The sequence below is a fragment of the Heteronotia binoei genome, chromosome 1 (assembly GCF_032191835.1).
Source record: "Heteronotia binoei isolate CCM8104 ecotype False Entrance Well chromosome 1, APGP_CSIRO_Hbin_v1, whole genome shotgun sequence".
In the NCBI taxonomy this organism is placed as follows: Eukaryota; Metazoa; Chordata; class Lepidosauria; order Squamata; family Gekkonidae; genus Heteronotia; species Heteronotia binoei.
Window position 1 is genome coordinate 265,891,636 of NC_083223.1, and position 23,107 is coordinate 265,914,742.

Consider the following 23,107-nt stretch of genomic DNA (forward strand, 5'->3'; position numbering starts at 1 on the left):
TATTTGAGTCTCCTGCATTGTGCAGGGGGTTGGACTAGATGACCCTGGAGGCCCCTTCCAACTCTATGATTCTAATAGAACTTTCTTGATCTCCAAGGCATTACTGAACTCAAACTTTATTCGGAGTGTGTGTAACTGAGCCAGATTTGTTCTGTTACTGCACACAGCACTGTGCACGCTGGAAATAATACAACTTTGCCACCATGAGGACTAGAGACACTGATCGTATCTAAAGGGTACGTTTCCTGAAGAGCTGGTTTCTGGTCTTGGATTGTAATAAACTGCTCATATATGCTCTTTTTGTGGCCTTTTCTACATCTTCATGGAACACACAACCCTAGAAGTTGAGTCCAGAAGATGGAACAGACTGAACAAAGGCTTGGGTTTGAATCTACACCCAAGATGACTAATTTGATTACTCATGGGAAAGGCACCAAAGTAACTTGGTGAGAAGGCTTTCACATTTTTTAGGACACTCACAAATTCTAAAACACAACAGCAGCTCTCATGACAGATGGATAAGAACATAAGAGAAGACCTGCTGGATCAGACTTTGCCACCATTCTGTCTCACCAGTTCCTCTGGAGGGCCAATAAAAGGGCAGAGAAGCCGAGGCCTTCCCCTTGTAAGAACATCAGAAGAGCCCTGCTGGATCAGACCAGTGAGGGTCCATCTAGTCCAGCATCCTGCCTCACTCAGTGGCCTCAACCAATTCCTCTGGAGGGCCAACAACAGGGCAGAGAGGCCGAGGCCTTCCCCTCATAAGAACATCAGAAGAGGCCTGCTTGGTCAGACCAGTGAGGGTCCATCTAGTTCTGCCTCACACAGTGGCCAACCAGCTCCTCTGGAAAGATAATTCTGAACCCAGCCGGAAAGCTTTTGCTATCTGCTCCACCCCATGTCCATTAGCCCCCACCCCTTAGCTTTGACTGGAGCAACCACATGCCAGACCCCCGCCCTCCTGTTCCACTCTCTACCCCTGGCCTGCTAAGCACCACCCTTTGGCTTCTAGGCTCCGCCCCTGAGCCTCAGAAAAACTGAACCCGCTATCAGATACCACATAAGTCCCCGCAAGCCACAGATGGTTAACACAGCATTGTTTGTTTTAGAGTTATTTATTCCATATAAAAATTGCAGTGGTAGAAAGAGATTTACACAGAGACATTGCCCTCCGCTCCTACCCTCTCTCCTACAAAAAGTTCATTTCACCATCAGTTCGCCCATTGTCCTCATTATTTCATAACGTCCTCGAATGATCTCATGGTCCATTGCCTTTTATTGTCTTCAACTGTCACTATCCCCAAACTTTTAAAATCCTGTGAGATGCGGCAGGACAAGACAGGAAGTCGCACACCCCAGCATCAAAACTTGATTGGAACAGAGAGGGTGGGCCACGGAACCGGAGCATCCCATCTCGATTTTGTCCATTTTTCTAAATGCTTGAAGAGTCACTCGCCTTGCCAGGGAAATGGAGCCTTCATATGCAGACAGTGTCCTCTTAAATACTGGATGCTGAGAGCGAATCACAGAGGAGGCCCCGCAGTCTGATCCAATAGGGTTTTCTTCCCCGTGAAACCAGCTGGGCTCCGCTTTTGCTCTCTTTGGGGGTATGGGCTAAATCTGTTTGCATCGGAAGCGGGTAGAAGACTGGTTCATCAGGGAGGCGTAAAAGAGGGGATCTTCCAAAATTCAGGCCCGGCCTGTCTATTGTCTTATAAATTATTTGCCCCATACAGAGCTCGCAGCGCCATCTCAAGAGTCCACCGATTCCAACAACGAGGCACGTCCCACGGTCCACGTGTGGCAATCTGAGTGTCCCTGCCTGCGGGATACTCAGCAAAGTGTCCTTTGGGGCAGAGGAAACAGAGTCTGACAGGGCCGAAGCCTCATGTCCCGTTCCTCACTGCAGAGGAGATCAGTACCCAATTCCCCTAGCTAGTCCACGCCCGGTTGTCCGTCCATCCGGCCCACATTCTCCGCAACTTAACCTTCCGAAGTGCTCGATGTCTCAATCCTGCGGCCACGATCTGTCACCACTCCCCGCCCCGCCTCCTCCCTCGTGGCGTCAACAGCTGCCCTCCGTTTTATCCCGGCGCTCAACCCTCTAATACTGACTGGTCCACAGCTTCGCGCAGAGGAACCGGGAGCACAGGCCGGACCTGCGGGAACGAGGATCACCCTCCATCCTCATAGCTTGGCTGGGACGAGGGGCGTCAGAGGCTGTACCGCAGGAGTAGCAGAACCAGGAGGCCGAGGAAGGTGAAGGGGCTGCAGGGCCGAGGGGCGGAGTTGTGGCCCACACTTCTCAACATCGGGGCATCGGGGTCATCTGCAAGGGAGAGGGGGGAAAAAGAGAATAAAGGTAAGGGTTAATTATGAGGAGAATCCTCAAGGCATTTGCAGCGAGAAGGATACAATCTGGCCGACACCCAATGCACCCTCCAATTTCCTCTTCCCCACCACACCGGCCCCCTCCCAATGGGTCCTACCTGACTGGAGTCTCCCCTTCTGGGTGGGAGCGCGGCCGGGCAGCGTCCGAGCTAGAAGTGAACGGAGACGCATGGTCAAGGCCGGACCCTCAAAACCCTCAGCGCTCCCCCCCGGCAACTTTCACTTTTATTTCTTCAGCCCCATATTCAGATGTTTCCCACAAGCTCACTGTATGAACACACAGCATTTTTTTGAGCAGGAACACCACAGGAATGCAGTTCCAGCTGGCTTGGCATTGGGGTGTGTGGCCTAATATGCAAATGAGTGCCTGCTGGGCTTTTTCTACAAAAAAGCCCTGTGTGGAACAATGCGACATCAGAGGGTGTGGCCCAAAATGCAAATGAGTTCCTGCTGGTCTTTTTGTACAAAAAAAAGCCCTGTGTCCACAGAACAGGTCAAATGTTGTTGCTACTAGTAAATGAAGACCACACTGTTTTAGTTGCCACAGCAAGGGCATGTGTGATGCTTCTTCCACAAATTCAATAGGAGGAGGAGGAGGAGAACTGGATTTATACCCTAACCTTCACTCAGAGTGCCTTACAATCTCCTTCTCTTCCTCTCCCCTAGGGCTTTTTTTGTAGCAGGAACTCCTTTGCATTTTAGGCCACATCCCCTGATGTAGCCAATCGTCCAAGAGCTTACAGGGCTCTTCTTAGAGAGCCTACTGTAAGCTCTAGGAGGATTGGCTACATCAGGGAGTGCGGCCTAATAGGCAAAGGAGTTCCTGCTACAACAAAAAGCCCTGAGGCCTCCCCCTGAGACCCCAGAGAGTGGCTGCCGGTCAGAGCTGACAACATAAGGTCAGCAAGACCAGGGACAACTCCAAAACATGTGCACAGAGAAGAGTCTAAGCTCATGGAGGCTTCATTCACATTTCTTTTTTTGGGAGGGGGGGAGGATACATTTTGGATCCCCCATTTGGGAAAGAAATGCAGACATGATCAGTTCTGTGTAGCAAATTTAAACAAAAAGTAGAAGAGGAGTTGGTTTTATGTCCCACTCTTTGCTACTTAAAGGAGTCTCGGTGCGGCTTACAATCTCCTTCCCTTCCTTCTCCCCGCAACAGACGCTGCCCCGTGAGGTAAGTGGGGCTGAGAGAACTCTGAGAGAACTTGTGACTGACCCAAGGTCACCCAAGCTGGCTGCACATAGAGGAGGCGTGGGGAATCAAACCCGGTCCACTGCTCCTAACCACTACACCAAGCTGGTTCTCTTTATAAATATATCAAATTTCATGGCTCTGGTTCAGTGGACAGAATCCAACCTCTTTTTGAAGCACCAGGAATGAGGGAGTAACGTTTGGGGGGCAGGGCAGCAAGACCGATTTCCCACTATCCTTATGCCGCTCTCACGCTCCTCTTCTCCGTGGGGCTTCCGCCCAATTTCACACTATCTGCCCTGAGGCTCCAACTCACTCTGCCTCTTTTGCGCAGCAAACAAGGCCCTCTAGAAACCAGTTTTTGTTTGCCGCGTGAAAAAGGCGAAGGCAGTTGCAGACCTAGTTGTAGTGGGAAACCCGATGGAATCCAGGTGAAGAGAAGCGTGAGAACGGCATAAGGTTAGTAGGAAATCGGTTCCTCTTTATATCTCCTCTTCCTTCAGTTCAAATTCCATAGAGGTGGAGAACTTTTCTACAGACCTTCCCTGCAAATGAAGCAACTCCCCACCCTCAATCCACTGCAAAGGTACAAACTTATGAGTGGTGTTTAAGGAGCCCTTCTCCCCACCCCCTTACTGGCCTTTAAAGCCAGGAGTTGCCCAAAGTGGGTGGGGTGAGGTCGGCAGATGGGGTACTTACCGTTTTTCCCGGCCACCATCACCTTCAGCTTCAGGCAGTTATCTCCATGGCGATGGATTGGCTTTGCTAGCGGGGGGGGGGGGGGAAATCACCAGGTTGGTTAGAATGAACGGAGGAACGGCCACTGTTCCAACATGGGGAGCATCGGGGCTTGTTTTGTAGCAGGAGCTCCTTTGCATATTGGGCCACACACCCCTGATGTAGCCAATCCTCCTGGAGCTTACAGTTGGCCCTGTACTAAAAGGCCCTGTAAGCTGTTGGTGGATTGGCTACATCAGGGAGGTGTGGCCTAATATGCAAAGGAGTTCCTGCTTCAGAAAAAGCCCCGGAGAGCATGTCCCCAACAAGGCGCCCACGACACCTTTTCTGGTTCCCACCAAATGTTTTGCCTAGGAACAAGGCTGGCCCTAGACTGTCCGGCACCCTAGGCAACGCTAACTTCTGGCACCACCCCCCCCCCCCCACACTGAGAGGTCTCCGAGCCACATGGAGGGGCACCCAATTCGGCACCCCCAGAAGGCCAACGCTCTAGGCAATCTCCTAGTTTGCCTAGTGGCAGGGCCGGTCCTGTCTAGGAGGGCTTCTGATTGGCTGCGCAGATTAAAACAGCATTGTCTCAGCGGCCACTCCCACCTCACTGTTGGTTTTATTCTCTCTTGCTCCTCTTTCAAGTGGATTTTTAAAGTAACCCCCACTTCACCCCTGGGCTTGAGTGCCCTCTGTGGCTCCACCCCCTGCGGCAGCCATTTTGTAGCTCTGCCCATCACCGTGTGGCAGAATTCCAACAGTGCCCACAGGCTCAAAAAGGTTGTGGATGCCTGAACTAGGCGATGGACTGGCCAACAAAAGGAACACGAACAGTTTGTCTCGGGGAAGGGGTGTTCTGCTTCCATCCACCTGAAGATTGGAAGCCTAGACCACGGCAAGGAAATCGCATTGATTTAATTTGTTACAAAAAGTTAAGCGTTCTATAACACACGGTTAACTTATGGAACTCCCTGCCACATGAAAATGCGGACAGCCTTAAAAAAAAAAAGGTGACTAAAAGACAACTGTGCAGGTACGCATCTTATACATGGCTGCTAGGCAGGATGGATAAAACAGAACCTCTGTGTACAGAGGCAGTCTACCTGCCAATAGCAAGGTGGTCATATTCCTGGTCTGCTTCTAGGGGCATCGTGGAAAACAGGAGGCAGGACAAGTTGGGTCACAGCCTGTGATCCAGCAAGGCAAATCTTATGCTCTTGCAAGAGTGTCAAAGCAGTTTAAACAGGATGAGAGGGAAATCGGTACTCTGGACATGCACAGAGTTACCCTTTGCAACCACATCACACTAAGCCCCAAGTGGGAAGTCACAGCACAGCTTTAACAGCACAGCTTTACAGTAAGGATTGTTAGCAAGTCTGAAGTAGACGGCCCCGATTCCAAATCTCTGGCATAAGCACTATTTATTTAGGGCTACATTCGACTGTCTTATTTTTAAATTGGCAGTCCTAATTGTGATTTTAAATTTTGATCTTTTAGAGAAGAGATTGGATTTATACTCTGCCCTTCATTACCCAAAGGAGTCTCAGAGCAGCTTACAATTTCCTTTCCCTTCCCCTCCCCACAACAGTTACCCTGTGAGCAATACTCCCTCTAAACTGTGGAGTCTTGTGAGCAAAAAATTCTTTTTTGTGGGCTACTGGCATTAAAGTTGTGAGCTACTGCAGAAATTAGTTTGCTCTGAGGCCATTTTTCCTGAGCTAAGGCAGAAATGTATGAGTCAGGGTCTAAAAAACTGCGAGCTAGCTCACGCTAACTCAGCTTAGGGGGAACACTGCCTGTGAGGCAGGTGGAGCTGAGAGAGCTCTGACAAAAACTGCTCTATCCAGAACAGCTCTGAGAGAGTTATGACTGACCCAAGGTCATTCCAGCAGTTGTATGTGGAGGAGAGGGGAGGGAGAGTGGCTCAGTGGTAGAGCATCTGCTTGGATCGAACGGGCTCAAACTCAGGTCGTGAGCAGGGCTTGGACTGCAGTACTGCAGCTTTACCACTCTGCACCATGGGGCTCTTGTTGGATTCATTATGTGCCTCTACAGATTATCCTGAATGCATATCTCAAGCTGAGGTTTTTCGCGCCCACTTGCCTGGACCTATTTTAGTTGGAGATGCTGGGAATTGAACCCGGGACGTTCTGTTTACCAAGCAGATGCTCTGCCACTGAGCTGCCGCTACCTTTGCCCAGCTGCTCCGGGTCTCAGTTTCCCATGTCCATCAAATGGGTTCATCCCCTCTCCTCAAGACAATATGACAAGGAAGCAGCTTCAGTTCTAGGGATACTTACAGATGTAGTAGTATTCGTGACCTTCTCGAAACTCTTTGCCCAGCGTGAAAGGGGTGAACCGTTGGAATTTCTCAGAGAACCGTTCCGGCCCGTGCAGGGCATCCGGCCGGTTACACTCCCAGCGGATCTGGTCCTTAGAGCGCGGCTTGCACGTTTCGTACTCCTCCTGCTCCACCAGGTACAGAGTGTAGCGCTCCATGGCGTGTGAGGGGACGCTGTTGTCCTCGTAATGGGGGCAGATGATATCCAGGTAATCGTTCAGGTTCACCTCCACGACGTAGTCATCCCACAGAAACCTGCAAACAGAAAGACGGGATTGTCATCATTAGAGCTAATCACCACCCATCAAAACACTTCCTCATCCGGTAGCAAATCCCCGCAACGATCCTGTAAGGTAGGTCAGGTGTTTATGTACTTATTACCAGCCCACGGGAGAGGTCACGCAACTGATTCAAACCAGGGTCTGTTTGATTCTTAAAACTGCTAGCTACGTTAGCACCCTGCCTTGACCAGGACACCACAGAATCCTAGAGCTGGAAATGCTGGGACAGTGTGTGACTGCAATAAAAAGGCCAACGCCATGCTGGGAATTATTAGGAAGGGAAGTGAAAACAAATCAGCCAGTATCATACTGCCCCTATATAAATCGATGGTGCGGCCTCATTTGGAGTACTGTGTACAATTCTGGTCACCGCACCTCAAAAAAGATGATATAGCATTGGGAAAAGTCCAGAAAAGGGCAACTTGAATGAGTCAAGGGTTGGAACACTTTCGCTATGAAGAACGGTTAAAGCGCTTGGAGTTCTTTAGCTTGGAGAAACGTCGACTGAGGGGTGACATGACAGAGGTTTACAAGATTATGCATGGGATAGAGAAGGTATAGAAAGAAGTACTTTTCGACTTCCGGGATTCGGAGAATGCTGAGCTGACCTCCCTCTCTGTACGGGGTAGTAAAGGGCAAATTTTTGCCTTCTGCCTACTTTTCTCAATGAGAGATTAGTCTAAGATATGCACAGGAAACTCTGAAGTGATTTACCTTGGCTAAAAGGGAGTCCCGGGGGGGAGCTCCTTTGAGGGATCCCCGGAGAAGAGTTGCATATTCATCATCTGCAGAAGCTTACAGAGTCATTTATTTGACATAAGCTTGACAAGATCCTAATCTTCTTTGAGACTGCTAAACATCTGATGTTGTACGAGACCAGTGTTGATTTGGATAACCTTAGAAAAAGGTATCTACCATTTTGGGACTATTTCAAAGCAAACAAAATAATATTAGAAGGTGGGAAAGAGAAAGTTTGAAAGCTTGGAAGAAGAAGAGAAGGGGTGAATTTTGGACTTTGTTAAATTAAGGACAGTGTTAAAAATTGGAAAGGAATTTATTGTTTTGTCTACCTGCAGTCGTGGCGTGAAAGCACCATCGTCAGAGATCTGCAGTTTCTACAGTCAACACAGGAAATACATCAAGTATCGTGAGACTTTGTTACCAGTGAGAACATGACTTGGGGCAAGCAAAGCAGGAAGTAACTATTGAAGAATGGACCTACTCTAGGATTGTATTACCATAGAAAAACATTGGCGGCCATTACTGGTAGGCTAAATTTTTAAAAAATTAATATCTGAGCCTGGGAAGGTCGGAGGACGGCGAAATTAAGCTCATTTGAAAGGGCAAGTTCTAATCTATCAAACCTGATAGTTGAAATTTGTATCAAACTTTTTGCTGTTTTTTTAATGTCAGAGTCAAAGGTAACCCATGCAAGGGCTGCCTCATTGGAGAAGATGCAAGATCAGTTGGAAGCAATGGAAGCTAGGATGATGAAAGATGATAAAAAGATGATGGAAAGATGGAAAAGATGATAAATGCTTGCAAAAAAGAACTTTAAAAAGATACTGAGGACTTTAAAAAAGAAATGGAATAGCTTAGAAATGAAACAGTGGTGGTGTAAAAAAAAAGTGCAGGAGGTAGAAGGGAAAGTTAAACTTCAGGATTCCACCTTATTAAAAATGCAAGAAAAAATAACAATCCATGACTGTAAATTGATGGAGACACAAATACTTTTGAGAGGAGTACCTGAAGAAGAAGGGACAGACTTAAAAGAACATGTAATAAAAATAATTGCTGATTTCTTGGAGGAAGATCCTGAAGGGACTAGAAATAAGTATGATTATACGTATAGAGTGAATTCATCATATGCCAAGAAAAATAATTTACCAAGAGATGTGGTTATAAGATATATGACAAAAGAAATGGTGGGGAAAATCTTGAATAAATATTTTGAAAAGACATTGACAGTGGGAGGAGGCAGAGTAAGAATAATGAAAGAATTGCCAAGACAAGTGATAAATGACAGGAGAACATATAAGAAATTAACAGAAAAACTACGTGACAATGGAATGAGGTATAGATGGATAATACCTGAAGGTTTGAGCTTTGAGCTACAAGGAAGAAGGATTACAGTTACAAATACACAGGAGCTGTGTAAATTTTATGAAGAGAATTATGAATTTGCACCATGATGGATTATAAATTATTATGTTGGAATGTAAATGGATTAAATTCACCACAAAAAATAATGGATTAAATTCACCACAAAAAAAAATGGATTAAAAAACAAAACTGAAATATAATTTGCTTACAAAGTAAGTAAGTAAAATTTTATTTATATCCCGCCCTCCCCCGCCAAGCAGGCTCAGGGCGGCTAACAACAGCAAAACAACAATACATTTAACAAAACATTAAATTAACCCCAAACCGATTAATACATTAGTTAAAACAGTTACTAAGTCTAAAAAGATTAAGTTAGATCTGACAGTACCGTTATTAATCGACGCTATGCCTGTCAGTTTGTGAATGATGGCGGATCTCCAGACTGGACCATTTTGATGTTTCTTTGTGGACTTGGTCAGCCGTTCATGAATGCCTGTTTGAAAAGGGTGGTCTTGCAGGCCCTGCGGAACTGATCAAGGTTCCGCAGGGCCCGCACCTCTTCTGGGAGTTGATTCCACAAGGAAGGGGCCGCGGTAGAGAAGGCCCGTGCATAGGTAGTCCGAAGTTTAACTTCTTTTGGCCCAGGAGTGGTCAATCTGTTTTTACCTACTGACCTCAGTGCTCTCTGGGGCTCATACGGGGAGAGACGGTCCCTCAGGTAGGTCGGTCCTCGGCCATATAGGGCTTTAAAGGTAATCACCAGCACTTTGTACTGGACCCGGTATACAATCGGCAGCCAGTGCAGTTCGCGCAGCCCCGGCCGTATATGCTCCCATCTTGGGAGGCCAAGCAGCAGCCTGGCCGCCGCGTTCTGCACTAGCTGCAATCTCCGGGTCCGGCACAGAGGCAGCCCCATGTAGAGGGCGTTACAGTAGTCCAATCTTGAGGTGACCATCGCATGGATCACCGTTGCTAGGTCCCGGCGCTCTAGGAAGGGGGCCAACTGCCTCGCCCGCTTCAGATGAAAGAATGCTGACTTGGCAGTGGCTGTTATCTGGGCCTCCATTGATAATGAAGGCTCCAGTAAAACACCCAAGCTCTTTACCCGCTGCGCCGCCGTCAGCGGCGCACCGTCAAAGGTCGGGAGAGATATTTCCCTCCCCAGAGCGCCACGACCCACACAGAGAACCTCTGTCTTCGCTGGGTTCAGCTTCAGCCCACTCAGCCTAAGCCATGTTGCAACAGCCTGTAGGGCCTGATCCAGGCTCCCCGGGGCAGAGGCGGGCTGGCCGTCCATTAGCAGATAGAGCTGGGTGTCATCTGCATATTGATGGCAACCCAGCCCAAACCTCCAGACAATCTGGGCAAGAGGGCGCATATAGATGTTAAATAACATCGGGGAGAGAACTGCTCCCTGGGGCACCCCACAATCTAGTGTGCGCCTCTGGGATCGTTCACCCCCAATTGCCACCCTTTGTCCCCGACCCATGAGGAAGGAGGAAAGCCATTGTAAGGCCAACCCCCTAACCCCTATGTCGGCGAGGCGGTGGATCAGCAGCTGATGGTCGACTGTGTCAAATGCAGCCGACAGAAGTTCATATTAAACAAAAGGATTATAATTTTTTATGGAATAAACAATGGGGACTGGAATTTTTTTCATTGGCTGAAAAGAAGAAAAGGGGCGTGGTTTTTTATATTAAACAAGAATTGGACCCAAAAATAATATTTAAAGATAAAGATGGAAGATTTGTGGCAGTAGAGTAATAATAAATGCGAAAAAACCCTTATTATTGGGACTGTATGCACCAAATGGTGCAAAAGATTTTTTTTTTAAAGACATTATAAAATAACTTGATGAAGTGACATATGACCAGGTCATGATTATGGGAGACTTTAATGGAACAATTCAGAATACATTGGACAGATCTGGGAAAAAAAATAACAATAAAGGAAAATTGCCAAAATCCTTCTTTGGACTGGTTAAACAAGAAAATTTGGAAGACATATGGAGAAAATTTAATCCTTTTTTCAGCAAGACATAATACTTTTTTCCAGAATTGACATGTTATGGGGTACAAAGGACTTAGGCCTTATAACCAAGAAAATAGAGATCTTACCGAAGATAGGTGCAGATCATAACCCAATATTATGGATTACAAAATTGTCTAAAAAAGTGAGAAAATGGAGATTAAATGAAGATTTACTACAAAATAAAGAATTAGTGACATCTCTAGAAAATGAAACTAAAGCTTTCTTCCAAATAAATGATAAAGATGATATAGAATTTCAGATGGTGTGGGATGCTTATAAAGCCATAATGAGAGGAATATTGATTACATTAAACAATAAGGACAAAAGGGCAAAAGAAAAACAGATGTTGGACATTCAAAATGAAATAAAGAAAAAAGAAGGGGAACTGAGGAAAAGGCCAAGGAAAAAGAAAATTATAAGAGAGATTACAATACTACAAGTACAAATGAGACATTTGTTAAATAAGGAATTGGAATGGAATTTGAAAAAAATTACAACAGAAGTCCTTTGAGGGAGCGAATAAACCTGGAAAGTATTTGTCCTGGAAACTGAAGAAAAAGAGAGGAAGTAAAATTTTAATAAAATTGTGGTTGATGGAAGAGAGATGGTAGATCAAGAAGGAATAAAGAGAGAATTTTTCAAGTACTATGCTAAATTATTTAAAGGTGTTAAAGTAAAGAAGGAAAGGATGGAAGCATATTTGCAAAAGTTTAAAATAGCACCTTTAACTGAATATATGAAAAACATTTTGAATGAGCCAAATGAAAGAATAGAAATTGAAGCAGCAATTAATGCAATGAAAATTGGAAAAGCACCTGGGCCAGATGGATATACGGCAAAAATTTTCAAAGAAGAATTGGTACCGAAACTTCAAAAATTGATGACTATGATAAGAATAAAAGGGAAAATACCAAATACATGGAAGGAAGCTGTAAGTTCTTTGATTCCTAAGGAAGATAGAGATGTCACGAATGTAAAGAACTATAGACCAATTTCATTACTAAATAATGACTATAAAATATATACAAGAATTTTGGCAGAACGACTCAAACAATATTTGATAAATTTCATAAAGGAAGACCAAGTGGGATTTCTCCCTAAAAGGCAAATAAGAGACAATATTAGAACTGTTGTAAATATTGTAGAATATTATGAAAGACATCCAGAGAAGGAAGTGGCATTATTCTTTGTGGATGCAGAGAAAGCTTTTGACAATTTGAACTGGGACTTTTTGTTTGCAGTAATGGAGAAAATAGAGTTGGGGGAAAACTTTATAAGAATGATAAAGGCAATATATACTGAACAATGTGCAAGGTTATGTATAAATGCAGATCTTACAGATGAAATGATAATCAGCAAAGGTACAAGACAAGGTTGTCCGCTTTCACCTTTGTTGTTTATAATGACTTTTGAAATTTTATCGATGCAAATACAAGATGATAAAGAAATAGAAGGGTTGAGAGTTAAAGGATTTATTTACAAATATAGAGCATTTGCAGATGATATAATGTTTATAAATGAAAATCCTACACAAGTAACACCTTTGTTGTTAGCTAAAATACAAGAATATGGAGAACTATCGGGATTTTATGTTAATAAAGAAAAATCAATTTTTTATGTAAAAATATGCAAGTAAATAAACAAAATGAGTTGCAGAGACTAACAGGATGTGAAGTTACCTCTAAAGTAAAATATTTGGGTGTGGAAATAACAATGAAGAATATTGACCTGTTCAAAAATAACTATGAAAAGCTATGGCGTAAAATGGATGAAATGATAAAATGGAATAAGCTTAACTTGTCATTGCTTGGAAGAATAGCTGCAATTAAGATGAATATTTTGCCGAGAATAATGTATTTGTTTCAAACTGTTCCAATTGTGAAAGACAGTAAACAATTTAACAAATGGCAAAGGAAGATTTCGGAATTTGTATGGGCTGGGAAGAAACCAAGGATTAAAATGAAAGTTTTAATAGATGCTAAAGAAAGAGGAGGATTCCAATTACCAGATTTAAGATTATATCATGAAGCAGTTTGTTTAGTGTGGATAAAAGATTGGGTGAAGCTGTTGAATAAAAAACTTTTAGCGTTGGAAGGTCATGGAAATAAATTCGGCTGGCATGCTTATATGTATTATGGGAAGAAAAAGATGGATAGTTTTTTCTCTCACCATTATATAAGAAATAATTTGTTGAATACCTGGATGAAATATAAGAAATATGGTGATGAAAGAAAACATTATGGATAGTGCCAGCAGAAGTGATAAAAATAACAGCTGAGACAGGTGAGGAAAAATGGCTGTCATACAATCAACTATTAAAAATACAAAGTGGCAAAACAGAACTGAAAACTGCTGTGGAGTTGAATAACAAATACGATTGGTTTCAAATGCAACAAATAAAGAGTTTGGTGGAAAATGATATTAAAACTGAAGGAATAAGATGGGAGCAAACAGAAATGGAAAAAGTTCTGCTTGGAGATAATGAAAAATTAATTTCAAAAACTTATAAGTTACTTTTAAAATGGTCTACAGAAGATGAAGTAGTGAAATCTCAAATGATTAAATGGGCAATAAATGTAAATAAAGAAATACAGATGGATATGTGGGAATATTTATGGAAGAACTCTATGAAACTTTCAACGTGTCAGAGTAATAAAGAGAACTGTTTTAAAATGATGTATAGATGGTATATGACTCCTCAAAAATTGGCAAAGATGAATAACAAGATGCCAGACAAATGTTGGAAATGCAAAAAACATTAAAGTTCTTTCTATCATATGTGGTGGACTTGTGAAAGAGCGAAAAAGTATTGGCAGATGATCCAACAAAAAATTTCTAGGATCTTGGGATATGAATTCAAGAAAGCTGCAGAGACTTTTCTGTTGGGATTACAAATGGAAAAATTTCCAAAAGAGGATAACACTGTAATTTGCTACTTGCTTTCAGCTGCTAGGACACTATATGCGCAATTATGGAAGCAAGAAAAAATACCAGAAAAATGGGATTGGATTTTAAAACGGAGTGGAAAAAATTTAGAAGTTATGTAGAAGACGCGTGGAAAGTAAAAGGACTTTGGACAATTTTTGATAATGATTAAACTTTAGAAGAAAGAAGAATATTAATTTTAGTTCTTAAGTAATTAAGGGTACCTTTTAATGCTAGTATTTTGAGTAAATAACACTGGCGGGGGTCAAGTAACGGGGGGAGGGGTGATTAGAAAGAAGCATATGGGATAGATGAAAAGAAGTTATTAATGGAAATTGTTACCATATGTTATCAATAAAATTGTTTAAAAAAGGAAAAAGAAGTACTTTTCTCCCTTTCTCACAATACCAAAACTCGTGAGCACTCAATGAAATTGCTGAGCAGCTGGGTTAGAACGGATAAAAGGAAATACTTCTTCACCCAAAGGGTGATTAACATGTGGAATTCACTGCCACAGGAGGTGGCGGCAGCTACAAGCATAGCCAGCTTCAAGAGGGGATTGGATCAACATATGGAGCAGAGGTCCATCAGTGGCTCTTAGCCACAGCGTATTGTTGGAACTCTCTGTCTGGGGCAAGTGATACTCTGTATTCTTGGTGCTTTGGTGGGGGGGCAACAGTGGGAGGCCTTCTGGTGTCCTAGCCCCACTGATGGATCTTCTGATGGCACCTGGGGTTTTTTGGCCACTGATAGATCTCAGAAGCTAAAGCTGGGTTGGCTCTGATCCATACTTGGAAGGGAGAACCGCCAAGGAACACCAGGGTCACGACGCTGAGTCAAGCAATGGCAAACCACCTCTGCCTTGAAAACCCAACAGGGCCAGCATAATCCGGCTGTGACTTGATGGTTCTTTCCTCCAGCAGCATATTAGCACTCTAACTAAAAAAGGTAGCATTTACAGCCAAAGGCCATTACAAATATCTTCTGCTTGTTTCTGTATTATAGGAAAACACTAGGCCTCTGCTGAATCAGCAACCTTGAGGCCCATCACAGACCCCCATATTTCCCCAAGGAGCCCCAAATCAGTGCACAAAAGCAGTAACCCATCCCCATAATTGCCCTCCCCCCTGCAACTGTATTTGGAGATATACTGCTGCGGGTGGAATTCTAGCAGGAGCTCCTTTGCATATTAGGCCACACACCCCTGGTGTAGCCAATCCTCCAAGAGCTTACAAAAAAGAGCCTTGTAAGCTCTTGGAGGATTGGCTACATCAGGGGTGTGTGGCCTAATATGCAAAGGAGCTCCTGCTAGAATTCCACCCCTACAAGCGCTGCTGAACCAGGAGGTTCCATTTAGCAGTCAAGATTCACAGAGCTGGAGTAGAGGTGTAGAAGTTAAGAGTGTCAGACTACTATCTGGGAGACCTGAGTTTGAATCCCCACTTGGGCCATGGAAACTTGTGGGGTAACCTACGGCAGGTTACATACTCTCAGCCCAGCCTACCTCACAGGGTTGTCGTGAGGATTAAAGGGAGAAGAGGAGAATGAAATAAACATTAAATTAAAAGACTCTGATACAGGAGTGGCCAAACTTTCTTAATGTAAGAGTCACATAGAATAAATGCCAGATGTCTGAGAGCCACAAGGAAGGAACGTCAAATGTTTGAGAGCCACAAGACATGAACATCAGAGCTTGAGGGGAGGAAGGCAGGCGGGCAGGCAAATAGATGGGAGGAGGAAAGGAGAGGTGGAAAGAAAGCAACTTTAACTTTAAATGCATTCTTCAAGCTGCCAGCTGGCTTAGCTTGGAGAAGTGATTTAAAGAGAGAAATGCCTTCTCCAAGTTTGCTGACAAGGTGGCGGGGGCTTCAAGAGCCACACAATATATGTGAAAGAGCCACATGTGGCTCCTAAGCCACAGTTTGGCCAGCCACACTCTAATATTTGCTTAAATACTTTTGGGGGGAGGGGGAATTAAAACTTTTAATAGCTTGTTTAACTCCAGACCCCAATGACTATCCACTTTTGTCGCCCCTGAACAAATTAATCAACTCGAGCTCTGGTTGATTAAATGAGAGCTGATCCAAAGCTGCACCCTTCCCGGCCCACTGAAGTCAACGGGTTTAGAAGGGCGTAACCGTTCTCAGAAGAGCCCTGCATTCCCTACCAGCTGCACGGATTCGAGTTTCTGTCCCCGCCTGGCTCGGATATACCCAGATTTTCCTGCCCTAGCAAGTACTTGGGGGCAGCGTCAAAGCTCCAAAAACACCCCTTTCGGGGAGCTGCTCCCCAAACTCCACGGCAGGGCAGGGAAGTTTCTGCTTACATTCCCAACACTGGGAGAGGGCGGTTATTAAAGATTAACCCTGCCATCTGGGAAACAGCTCCACCCGGGGCCCTTGGAATTGTGGGAAGGCCTGGGAATGGAAGCATTGAACCGGAGCACTCCCCAAACCAGTTTGGCTGCCGGAGGAGGATGACGGCTCTTCGGCAGGAGGCAAAGAAACGAAGAAAAAGAAAGAAACCTTATCACAGACTCAGGCGCAGAGATACCACCAGCTCCCCCCCCCCCCCCACCTCCAGTCTGCCTCCTCGCCCCTGGGCGTCCCCATCGGGCTCCCGACCCAGTCTTCAAAGGCCTCCTTAAGATGGGAATCTGTGAGGAGGGGGCTTAAACCTCTGGCTGACTCTAAAAGCGATACAATCTGTCGAAGCCAGAAGCCAAGGTTTGTTTTGAAATGGAGGCCCTCAAAGACACCTGTCTTTTTTCTCTTTTTTTGGGGAGGGGGGGGGGGAGGAACAAAAAAATTGGTTCTTGTGAAATCAAGAATCTAGCAAAAGCGTTATTGGCTATTTTTACACCCATGTTATCTTCACAACAACCCTGTGAGGTAGGCCGGGCTGAGAGAGAGTGTGTGTGGGTGGCCCAACGTTGCCTAGCAACCTTCTGTACATCGTTCTCCTTGCCCTCATATTATCCTTACAACAACCCTGTTGTGTGGTAAAAGGCCAGGCTGAGAGTTTGGAAGGCCGGCCCAACATCACCCAGCAAGCTTCCAGGGCCGAGCAGGGATTCGAACCTGGGTCTCCCCAAAAACCTGCATGATATTCTAACCACTACACCACGCAGGCTGTTAAGGAGACAAAGTGCTAATAAAGGGGATGTTGAGGTTCTGTCTGGATGAACACTTTGAAGGCAGAGAGATGCCACTTGTCAGAGCTTCTGGCAAAGTTATAAGAACATCAGAGAAGCCATGTTGGATCAGGCCAATGGCCCATCCAGGTCAACACTCTGAGTCACACAGCAGCCAAAACCCAGGGGCCATCAGGAGGTCCACCAGCAGGGCCAGAACTCCAGAAGCCCCCTCACTGTTGCCCCCCCAAGCACCAAGAATACAGAGCATCACTTGCCCCAGACAAAGTATTCCATACGTTGCGTCTAAGCGAACATAAGAGAAGCCATATTGGATCAGACCAATGGCCCATTCAGTCCAACACTCTGCGTGACACAGTGGCCAAAACCCCAGTGCCATCAGCAGGTCCACCAGCAGGGCCAGAACTCCAGAAGCCCTCCTACTGTTGCCCCTCCCAAGCACCAAGAACATAAGAGAAGCCATGTTGGATCAAGCCAATGGCCCATCCAGTCCAACACTCTGTCACAAAGTGGCCAAAGTCCAGGTGCCATCAGGAGGTCCACCAGCAGGGCCAGAACTCCAGAAGCCCTCCTATTGTTGCCCCCAAGCACCAAGAATACAGAGCATCACTGCCCCAGAGTGTTCCATCTATTTGTTGTTGTCCAGTCACACAGTCGAGTCCAACTCTTTGCGACCCCATGGACAAATTCACGCCAGGCCCTCCTGTCTTCCACCATCCTCTGAAATCTGCTCAAATTCGTGTTTGTTACATCAGTAATGCTGTCCGGCCATCTCATCTTTTGCCGTCCCCTTCTTCTTTTGCCTTCTGTCTTTCCCAGCATCAGGGCCTTCTCCATCTATACCTTGTAGCTAACAGCCACCGATGGACCTCCACTCTATACATTTATCCCACCTGCTTTCATTGCAAAGGAACTAGATGACCAACTTGGCTGATGTAAGCTATCCAGCCACTTCACAGCTGTTCTTGGTTCTCTGGGCCAATATTACCACATCTGGCCCACACTTACGCTTCCTGAACTTTGGCCGACCATGGCAACTGCTGCTTGCTCAGGGGAAAACCACATGCGTCCCCCCCTCGCCTCACGCTACAGTATCAGGGTCAAGTCTGAGATGGCCCCAGAGCACACTAGGGGAAAGTGTGGTTGGATCCAGCTTCCCGGTCAAGCACAGTCATCGTTTTTTTTTTAAATCCTCAACAACACGTCGGTCCAGAAAAAAGAAAGTTTCCTGTCCTCTGTGCCCCGGCGCCTTCCTCTAGCAGCTCACCCGGCCCCTGCCAGGAAGGAAGAGGCCCGCGGCCAGTGGGGAAAATGACCCTGGGAAAAGGAGGGCTCGCCGGCCACAGGCGCTGACTCCTCTCTCTCTCTCTCCCACTTCCCAAGTCAGGCCGTGCCAAGATCTGCCACCTGGCTCCCAAGCCAATGCTGAACTTCACACCCCTTTGGCAGCGCCAACGTGCCAATTTAGTTCTGCTCGGAAGAGTGAGCGTTGATAAACAGGGAGGTCAGCAGTCTAAGGGGGAGGGAAAACCAGGAAAGAAAGCGCAGTCCGGGTTTTCCCCTCCTACCCCACCGTCTATCCCATCCCAGCTGAGGTCCTGCAGGCTGCCACTCAACCGGTTTCTGACTCTTCCTCAGGATTTAGCTGTTGTTCCAGGTTCCTGAGGCACAACCCTGGCCTTGGCTCACCGTGACAGTTTCTGGGCACGCGCAGAGTGCCTCTTTCTACCGATCCACCGTATTTTATCCTGCCTTTCATTCAGGGTGGTGGTGCAGGATTATCTCCCCCATTTTCTCCTCACAACAACCCTCTGAGGTAGGTTAGGCCGACTGGTCCAACGTCATTCAGTGAGTTTCTTAGCAGAGTGGGAGTTTGAAGCGGAGTCTCTCAAGAGCTAGTTTGGAGCAGTAGTTAAGAGCGGCAGACTCTAATCTTGAGAACCAGGTTTGATTCCCCACTCCTCCTCCATGGGCAGCCAGCTGGGAGACCTTGCGTCAGCCCCAGTTCTCTCAGAGCTCTCTCAGCCCCACCTACCCCACAGGGTGTCTGTTGTGGGGAGGGGAAGGAAGGAGATTGTAAGCCACTCTGAGAACTCTAAGCAAAGGGCAGGATATAAATCAGGGGTGGCCAAACTGGGGCTCAGGAGCCACATGTGGCTCTTTCACAAATATCGTGTGGCTCTTGAAGCCCCCACCACCCTGTCAGCTGGCTTGGAGAATGTATTTAAAGTTGCTTTCTTTCCACCTGTCCCTCTCCCCCTCATCTATTTTCCTTCCCTCCATTTGTGGCTCTCAAACAACCTGACGTTCAAGTCTTGCAGCTCTCAAACATCTGACATTTATTCTATGTGGCTCTTACATTAAGCGAGTTTGGCCACCCCTGGTATCAATTCAAGTCGTCTCCTTTTCCTCCTCTTCCTCTCCTCAGACCCCAGCAGAGGCCTCGAACCACTAAGGCACCCTTGGATTACACAGCTGCAGAATGACACCGTTGCGCAAGTTACACCGTCCAATCTGCGTACAGCATTCGCATTATTTTTCATTAAAGATACGCTGAGTGATCCTCCTGCATAGCTCAAGCCGCGCATGGCAGAAACGCAGGGTTTAAACCCCACATTCTATCCAGGTCCTATGCCCCGGTCCCATTTGCAATGTGAATGTATGCGCATGGATATACGTGCGCTCAGGCGAATGCGCAATGCAAGCCAGAAGCCCGGCGTTTCCAGGATTCCGTGAAGGACCTCTCACTCAGCAGTCTGGGCCCGGCGTTTCCACCCAGCTTGGAGCCTGGAGACCTTCCCCGCCCCAGAAATTAGAGGCCACAACATCCATCCCGCCCAAGAGGCGAGCAGACCTAACGCCAGGGGGATGGGCCCAACACAAGCCTGGGAAGCGGGGAGGGAGGGAAGCCACCTGGGATGGGGCACGCCACAGTCCCTGGCCTTGGGCTCTCTCCACAACAGGACACAGCTGGCTGCGCTTCTGATACAACCCAATGAACAAAGGATCCAGCCCTCCCCTCCCCCTTCCTCCTCTTCCCTTCCCCCAACACACCTTGCTTTTCAGCTTGAAAACAATCCTCTCCTGGAAATTAACTCTCAGAGCCCCGGGAAACCGCTCGCCTGCCTGCTGTCTGGTTCGACTGGCGCTAGCTAGGCTGGCTGGTTTCCGCTGCCCCTTGAATGTGTGCCGCGCTGCAGGAAGATGTTCAACAGGTGAAGTTTCCCGGGTATACGGGACGCACCTGTTGAATTTCAGCCTGCCAGGCGGTGGATTTCAAGAAGGCAACTCCGACCTAGCCAAAACGGGCAAGATGTTGGCTTCCTTACGGGGAGGGGGTGACCCCGCCACAAAACCTTACAACTGGAATTCAGTGGAGCTCACTGCCTCCCATAGATTACTGTAACACCTTCCCTGAGGACTGGATTGCTAATCTCCAAGTGGGGCCTGGAGATCTCCCAGAATGACAACTGATCCCCAAGGAATTCTTTTCAGCCTCTCTCTCCTGTGCACACTGCCAACTGTATTCTCCTTGGGGGCAGGGGTTTGTTTCCTCCCCCCCCTTCTGCTTCACCATCAGAGAAGCCATGTTGGATCAGGCCAATGGCCCATCCAGTCCAACACTCTGTTTCATGCAGTGGCCAAAACCCCCAAGTGCCATCAGGAGGTCCACCAGTGGGGCACGGACACTAGAAGCCCTCCCATTGTTGCCCCCCCCCCCCCACAAGCACCAAGAATACAGAGCATCACTGTCCCAAATGTAAGAGCATAAGAGAAGCCATGTTGGATCAGGGCCAACGGCCCATCCAGTCCAACACTCTGTTTCACACAGTTGCCCAAACCCCCAAGCGCCATCAGGAGGTCCACCAGTAGGGCACGGACACTAGAAGCCCTCCCATTGTTGCCCCCCCACAAGCACCAAGAATACTGAGCATCACTGCCCCAAATGTAAGAGCATAAGAGAAGCCATGTTGGATCAGGGCCAATGGCCCATCCTGTCCAACACTCTGTGTCACACAGTGGCCAAAAAAAACGGGTGCCATCAGGAGGTCCACCAGTGGGGCCCGGACACTAGAAGCCCTCCCATTGTGCCCCCCCCCCAAGCCATCAAGCGCCATGTTTCACGACGCACAGACCAAGTCCCAATCTAAGAGAATGCAAAATGGGATTCCTGAATCACACCACCCCTCCCCTCCTATCTCCTGCCAGGTCACCGTGTGCCCCTCCCCGGGCAATGCCCACCTAGCAGAAAAGGGAGGAAAAGAAAAAGCCGGGTCTCTCTTTTGGCATGCCCTCCCCCCACGATTTCCCAGCAAAGGCTCCTGCTGCCTGATTCATGCCCTCGTCACGTTGCCCGGGGGTGGGCAGGGTGCCAAGGCAAGGCCTCCTGGGCGAATGTTTACAAATTCCAAGCCCCGAGCCCGGCCTCCGAGGGCACGGGGAGATAAAAAAGCCTGCCCCCCTCCCTCCCTCCCGGAACAGCCAACCAGAGAAGCCGTGCGCGCCGGTGCCAAGACTGAGCCAAAGCCCACTTGGCTGGCACCGCGCGGCCCTGGGAAAGGGAGGAAGCAGAGAAAAAGCCTGCAAAATACTGAGAGTGACGGGCTGAGAAGAGAGATTTAAAGGGCCAGCTCCCCCGGTTGCCTTCCTTTCCGGGCAGAGGACCCCCCCAGTCGCCAAGGCGCGTTGACAGCAGCCCCCAACACCCCTGATTCCTCCCCCCTCGAAAAAGACAAGCCCGATTTCTCTGCCCCCCCCCCCCCCCCCCAGACTGGCACTATCACGGGGCAGGGTTTTTCCAGGCGTTCATTTGTTCGCAAAGTGGGTGTCCCAAAGCTGGTTGGATTGGGGAGGGGGGCATTCATTTCGCCTTCTCGGACGGGGAAACGCTCCCCACCGCCCTCTGTTTCTGGGTGGGGGTGGGTGGGGGGGTGAAGCCCCCTAGCAACTTGGAAAGCAAAGCGGCGCCCCCATGCACAAGTCTCCCGGTGCACAAGCCTCTCCCGTTTGTCCTGAACTGCAAAGTACTAAGCTGAGACTCTGGGAGATTCAGCGGGCGGCTCCGGTTCCCCGGGGGTTGCAGCGCCGACGGGGCGCACTCACTTGGGGTTGGTGCTGTTCCAAAAGACGGTGTGTCGCTCGGCCACGCACAGGCCCAGCAGGGGGGCGCAGAAGAGCAGCAGCCCCCACTCCATGTCCTCCCCACGCCTCGCTCCTCGGCGCCTGCTCGACGGCGCGGACGGCAACACTCGCTCCGGCAAACGCTCCGCCCTGCTCCGCTGCGTTTTGCTGGGCAAGCTGCCCAACAGCGCGCTTTATGTACGAGGAGGCGGCACCTGCCTCTGGCCTGGGCTGGGCCGGGCCGGGGAGGAGGAGGGAAAAGAGGGGGAGGCGGCTCGGCACATGACACGGAGGTTGCTCGCTGCGCGCAAGGAGACGCGCGAAAACACACGCCCCGGGTCGGGGGGGGGGGGTCGGGGGGGTTGCCAGCTCACGAAAGCAACGGCGCTCCCTTGTTTTGCAGAAATGCAACGCATTGGCAGGCGCGGGACCTTGTGACGGGCGGCTCACAGGCTGCAAGCAGGACGCAACCGCACATCTCCAGCACACACCGACGCGCCTGCACGCAAACGCGCCCTCCTTTGCAGGTAGGCCGTCGAGCCCCGCAAGGGGCGACTGGCGCTTGTCGCTTGCACACGCAGAAGGAGACGGGTGCACAGGGCGACGCCAGCAATGCTGGGAACGCAGCGTGTGTGCAAAGGGATGCAATGCGCGCGGGCATCCGATGCATGCGTGCGCAATGTGCACAGAGCGACACAGAACACCGGCGCAGTCCCCGCCTGATGCCCTTCTGTGGTTCCATCCCTTTTAAATATGGTTGCCAATTCCTGGAGACTTGGCGGGGAGGTAGGGCCAGGTCCAATCTGGGGACCAGAGTTCCCTCCAAGCGGAGTGAG

General features: G+C 48.0%; 1 protein-coding gene across 1 annotated transcript; it reads right to left on the reverse strand.

The window, feature by feature from the left end:
- Positions 1-1,099: 1,099 nt before the first annotated feature.
- EFNA1 (ephrin A1) lies at positions 1,100-22,505 on the reverse strand. Its single transcript, XM_060255304.1, has 5 exons — positions 22,254-22,505; positions 6,616-6,911; positions 4,289-4,354; positions 2,490-2,540; positions 1,100-2,329 (listed from the first exon to the last, which is right to left on the reverse strand). Exons 1-5 carry the CDS (start codon positions 22,343-22,345, stop codon positions 2,214-2,216), a joined length of 621 nt encoding a protein of 206 aa, XP_060111287.1. The 5' UTR covers positions 22,346-22,505; the 3' UTR covers positions 1,100-2,213.
- Between the last annotated feature and the right edge of the window lie 602 nt (positions 22,506-23,107).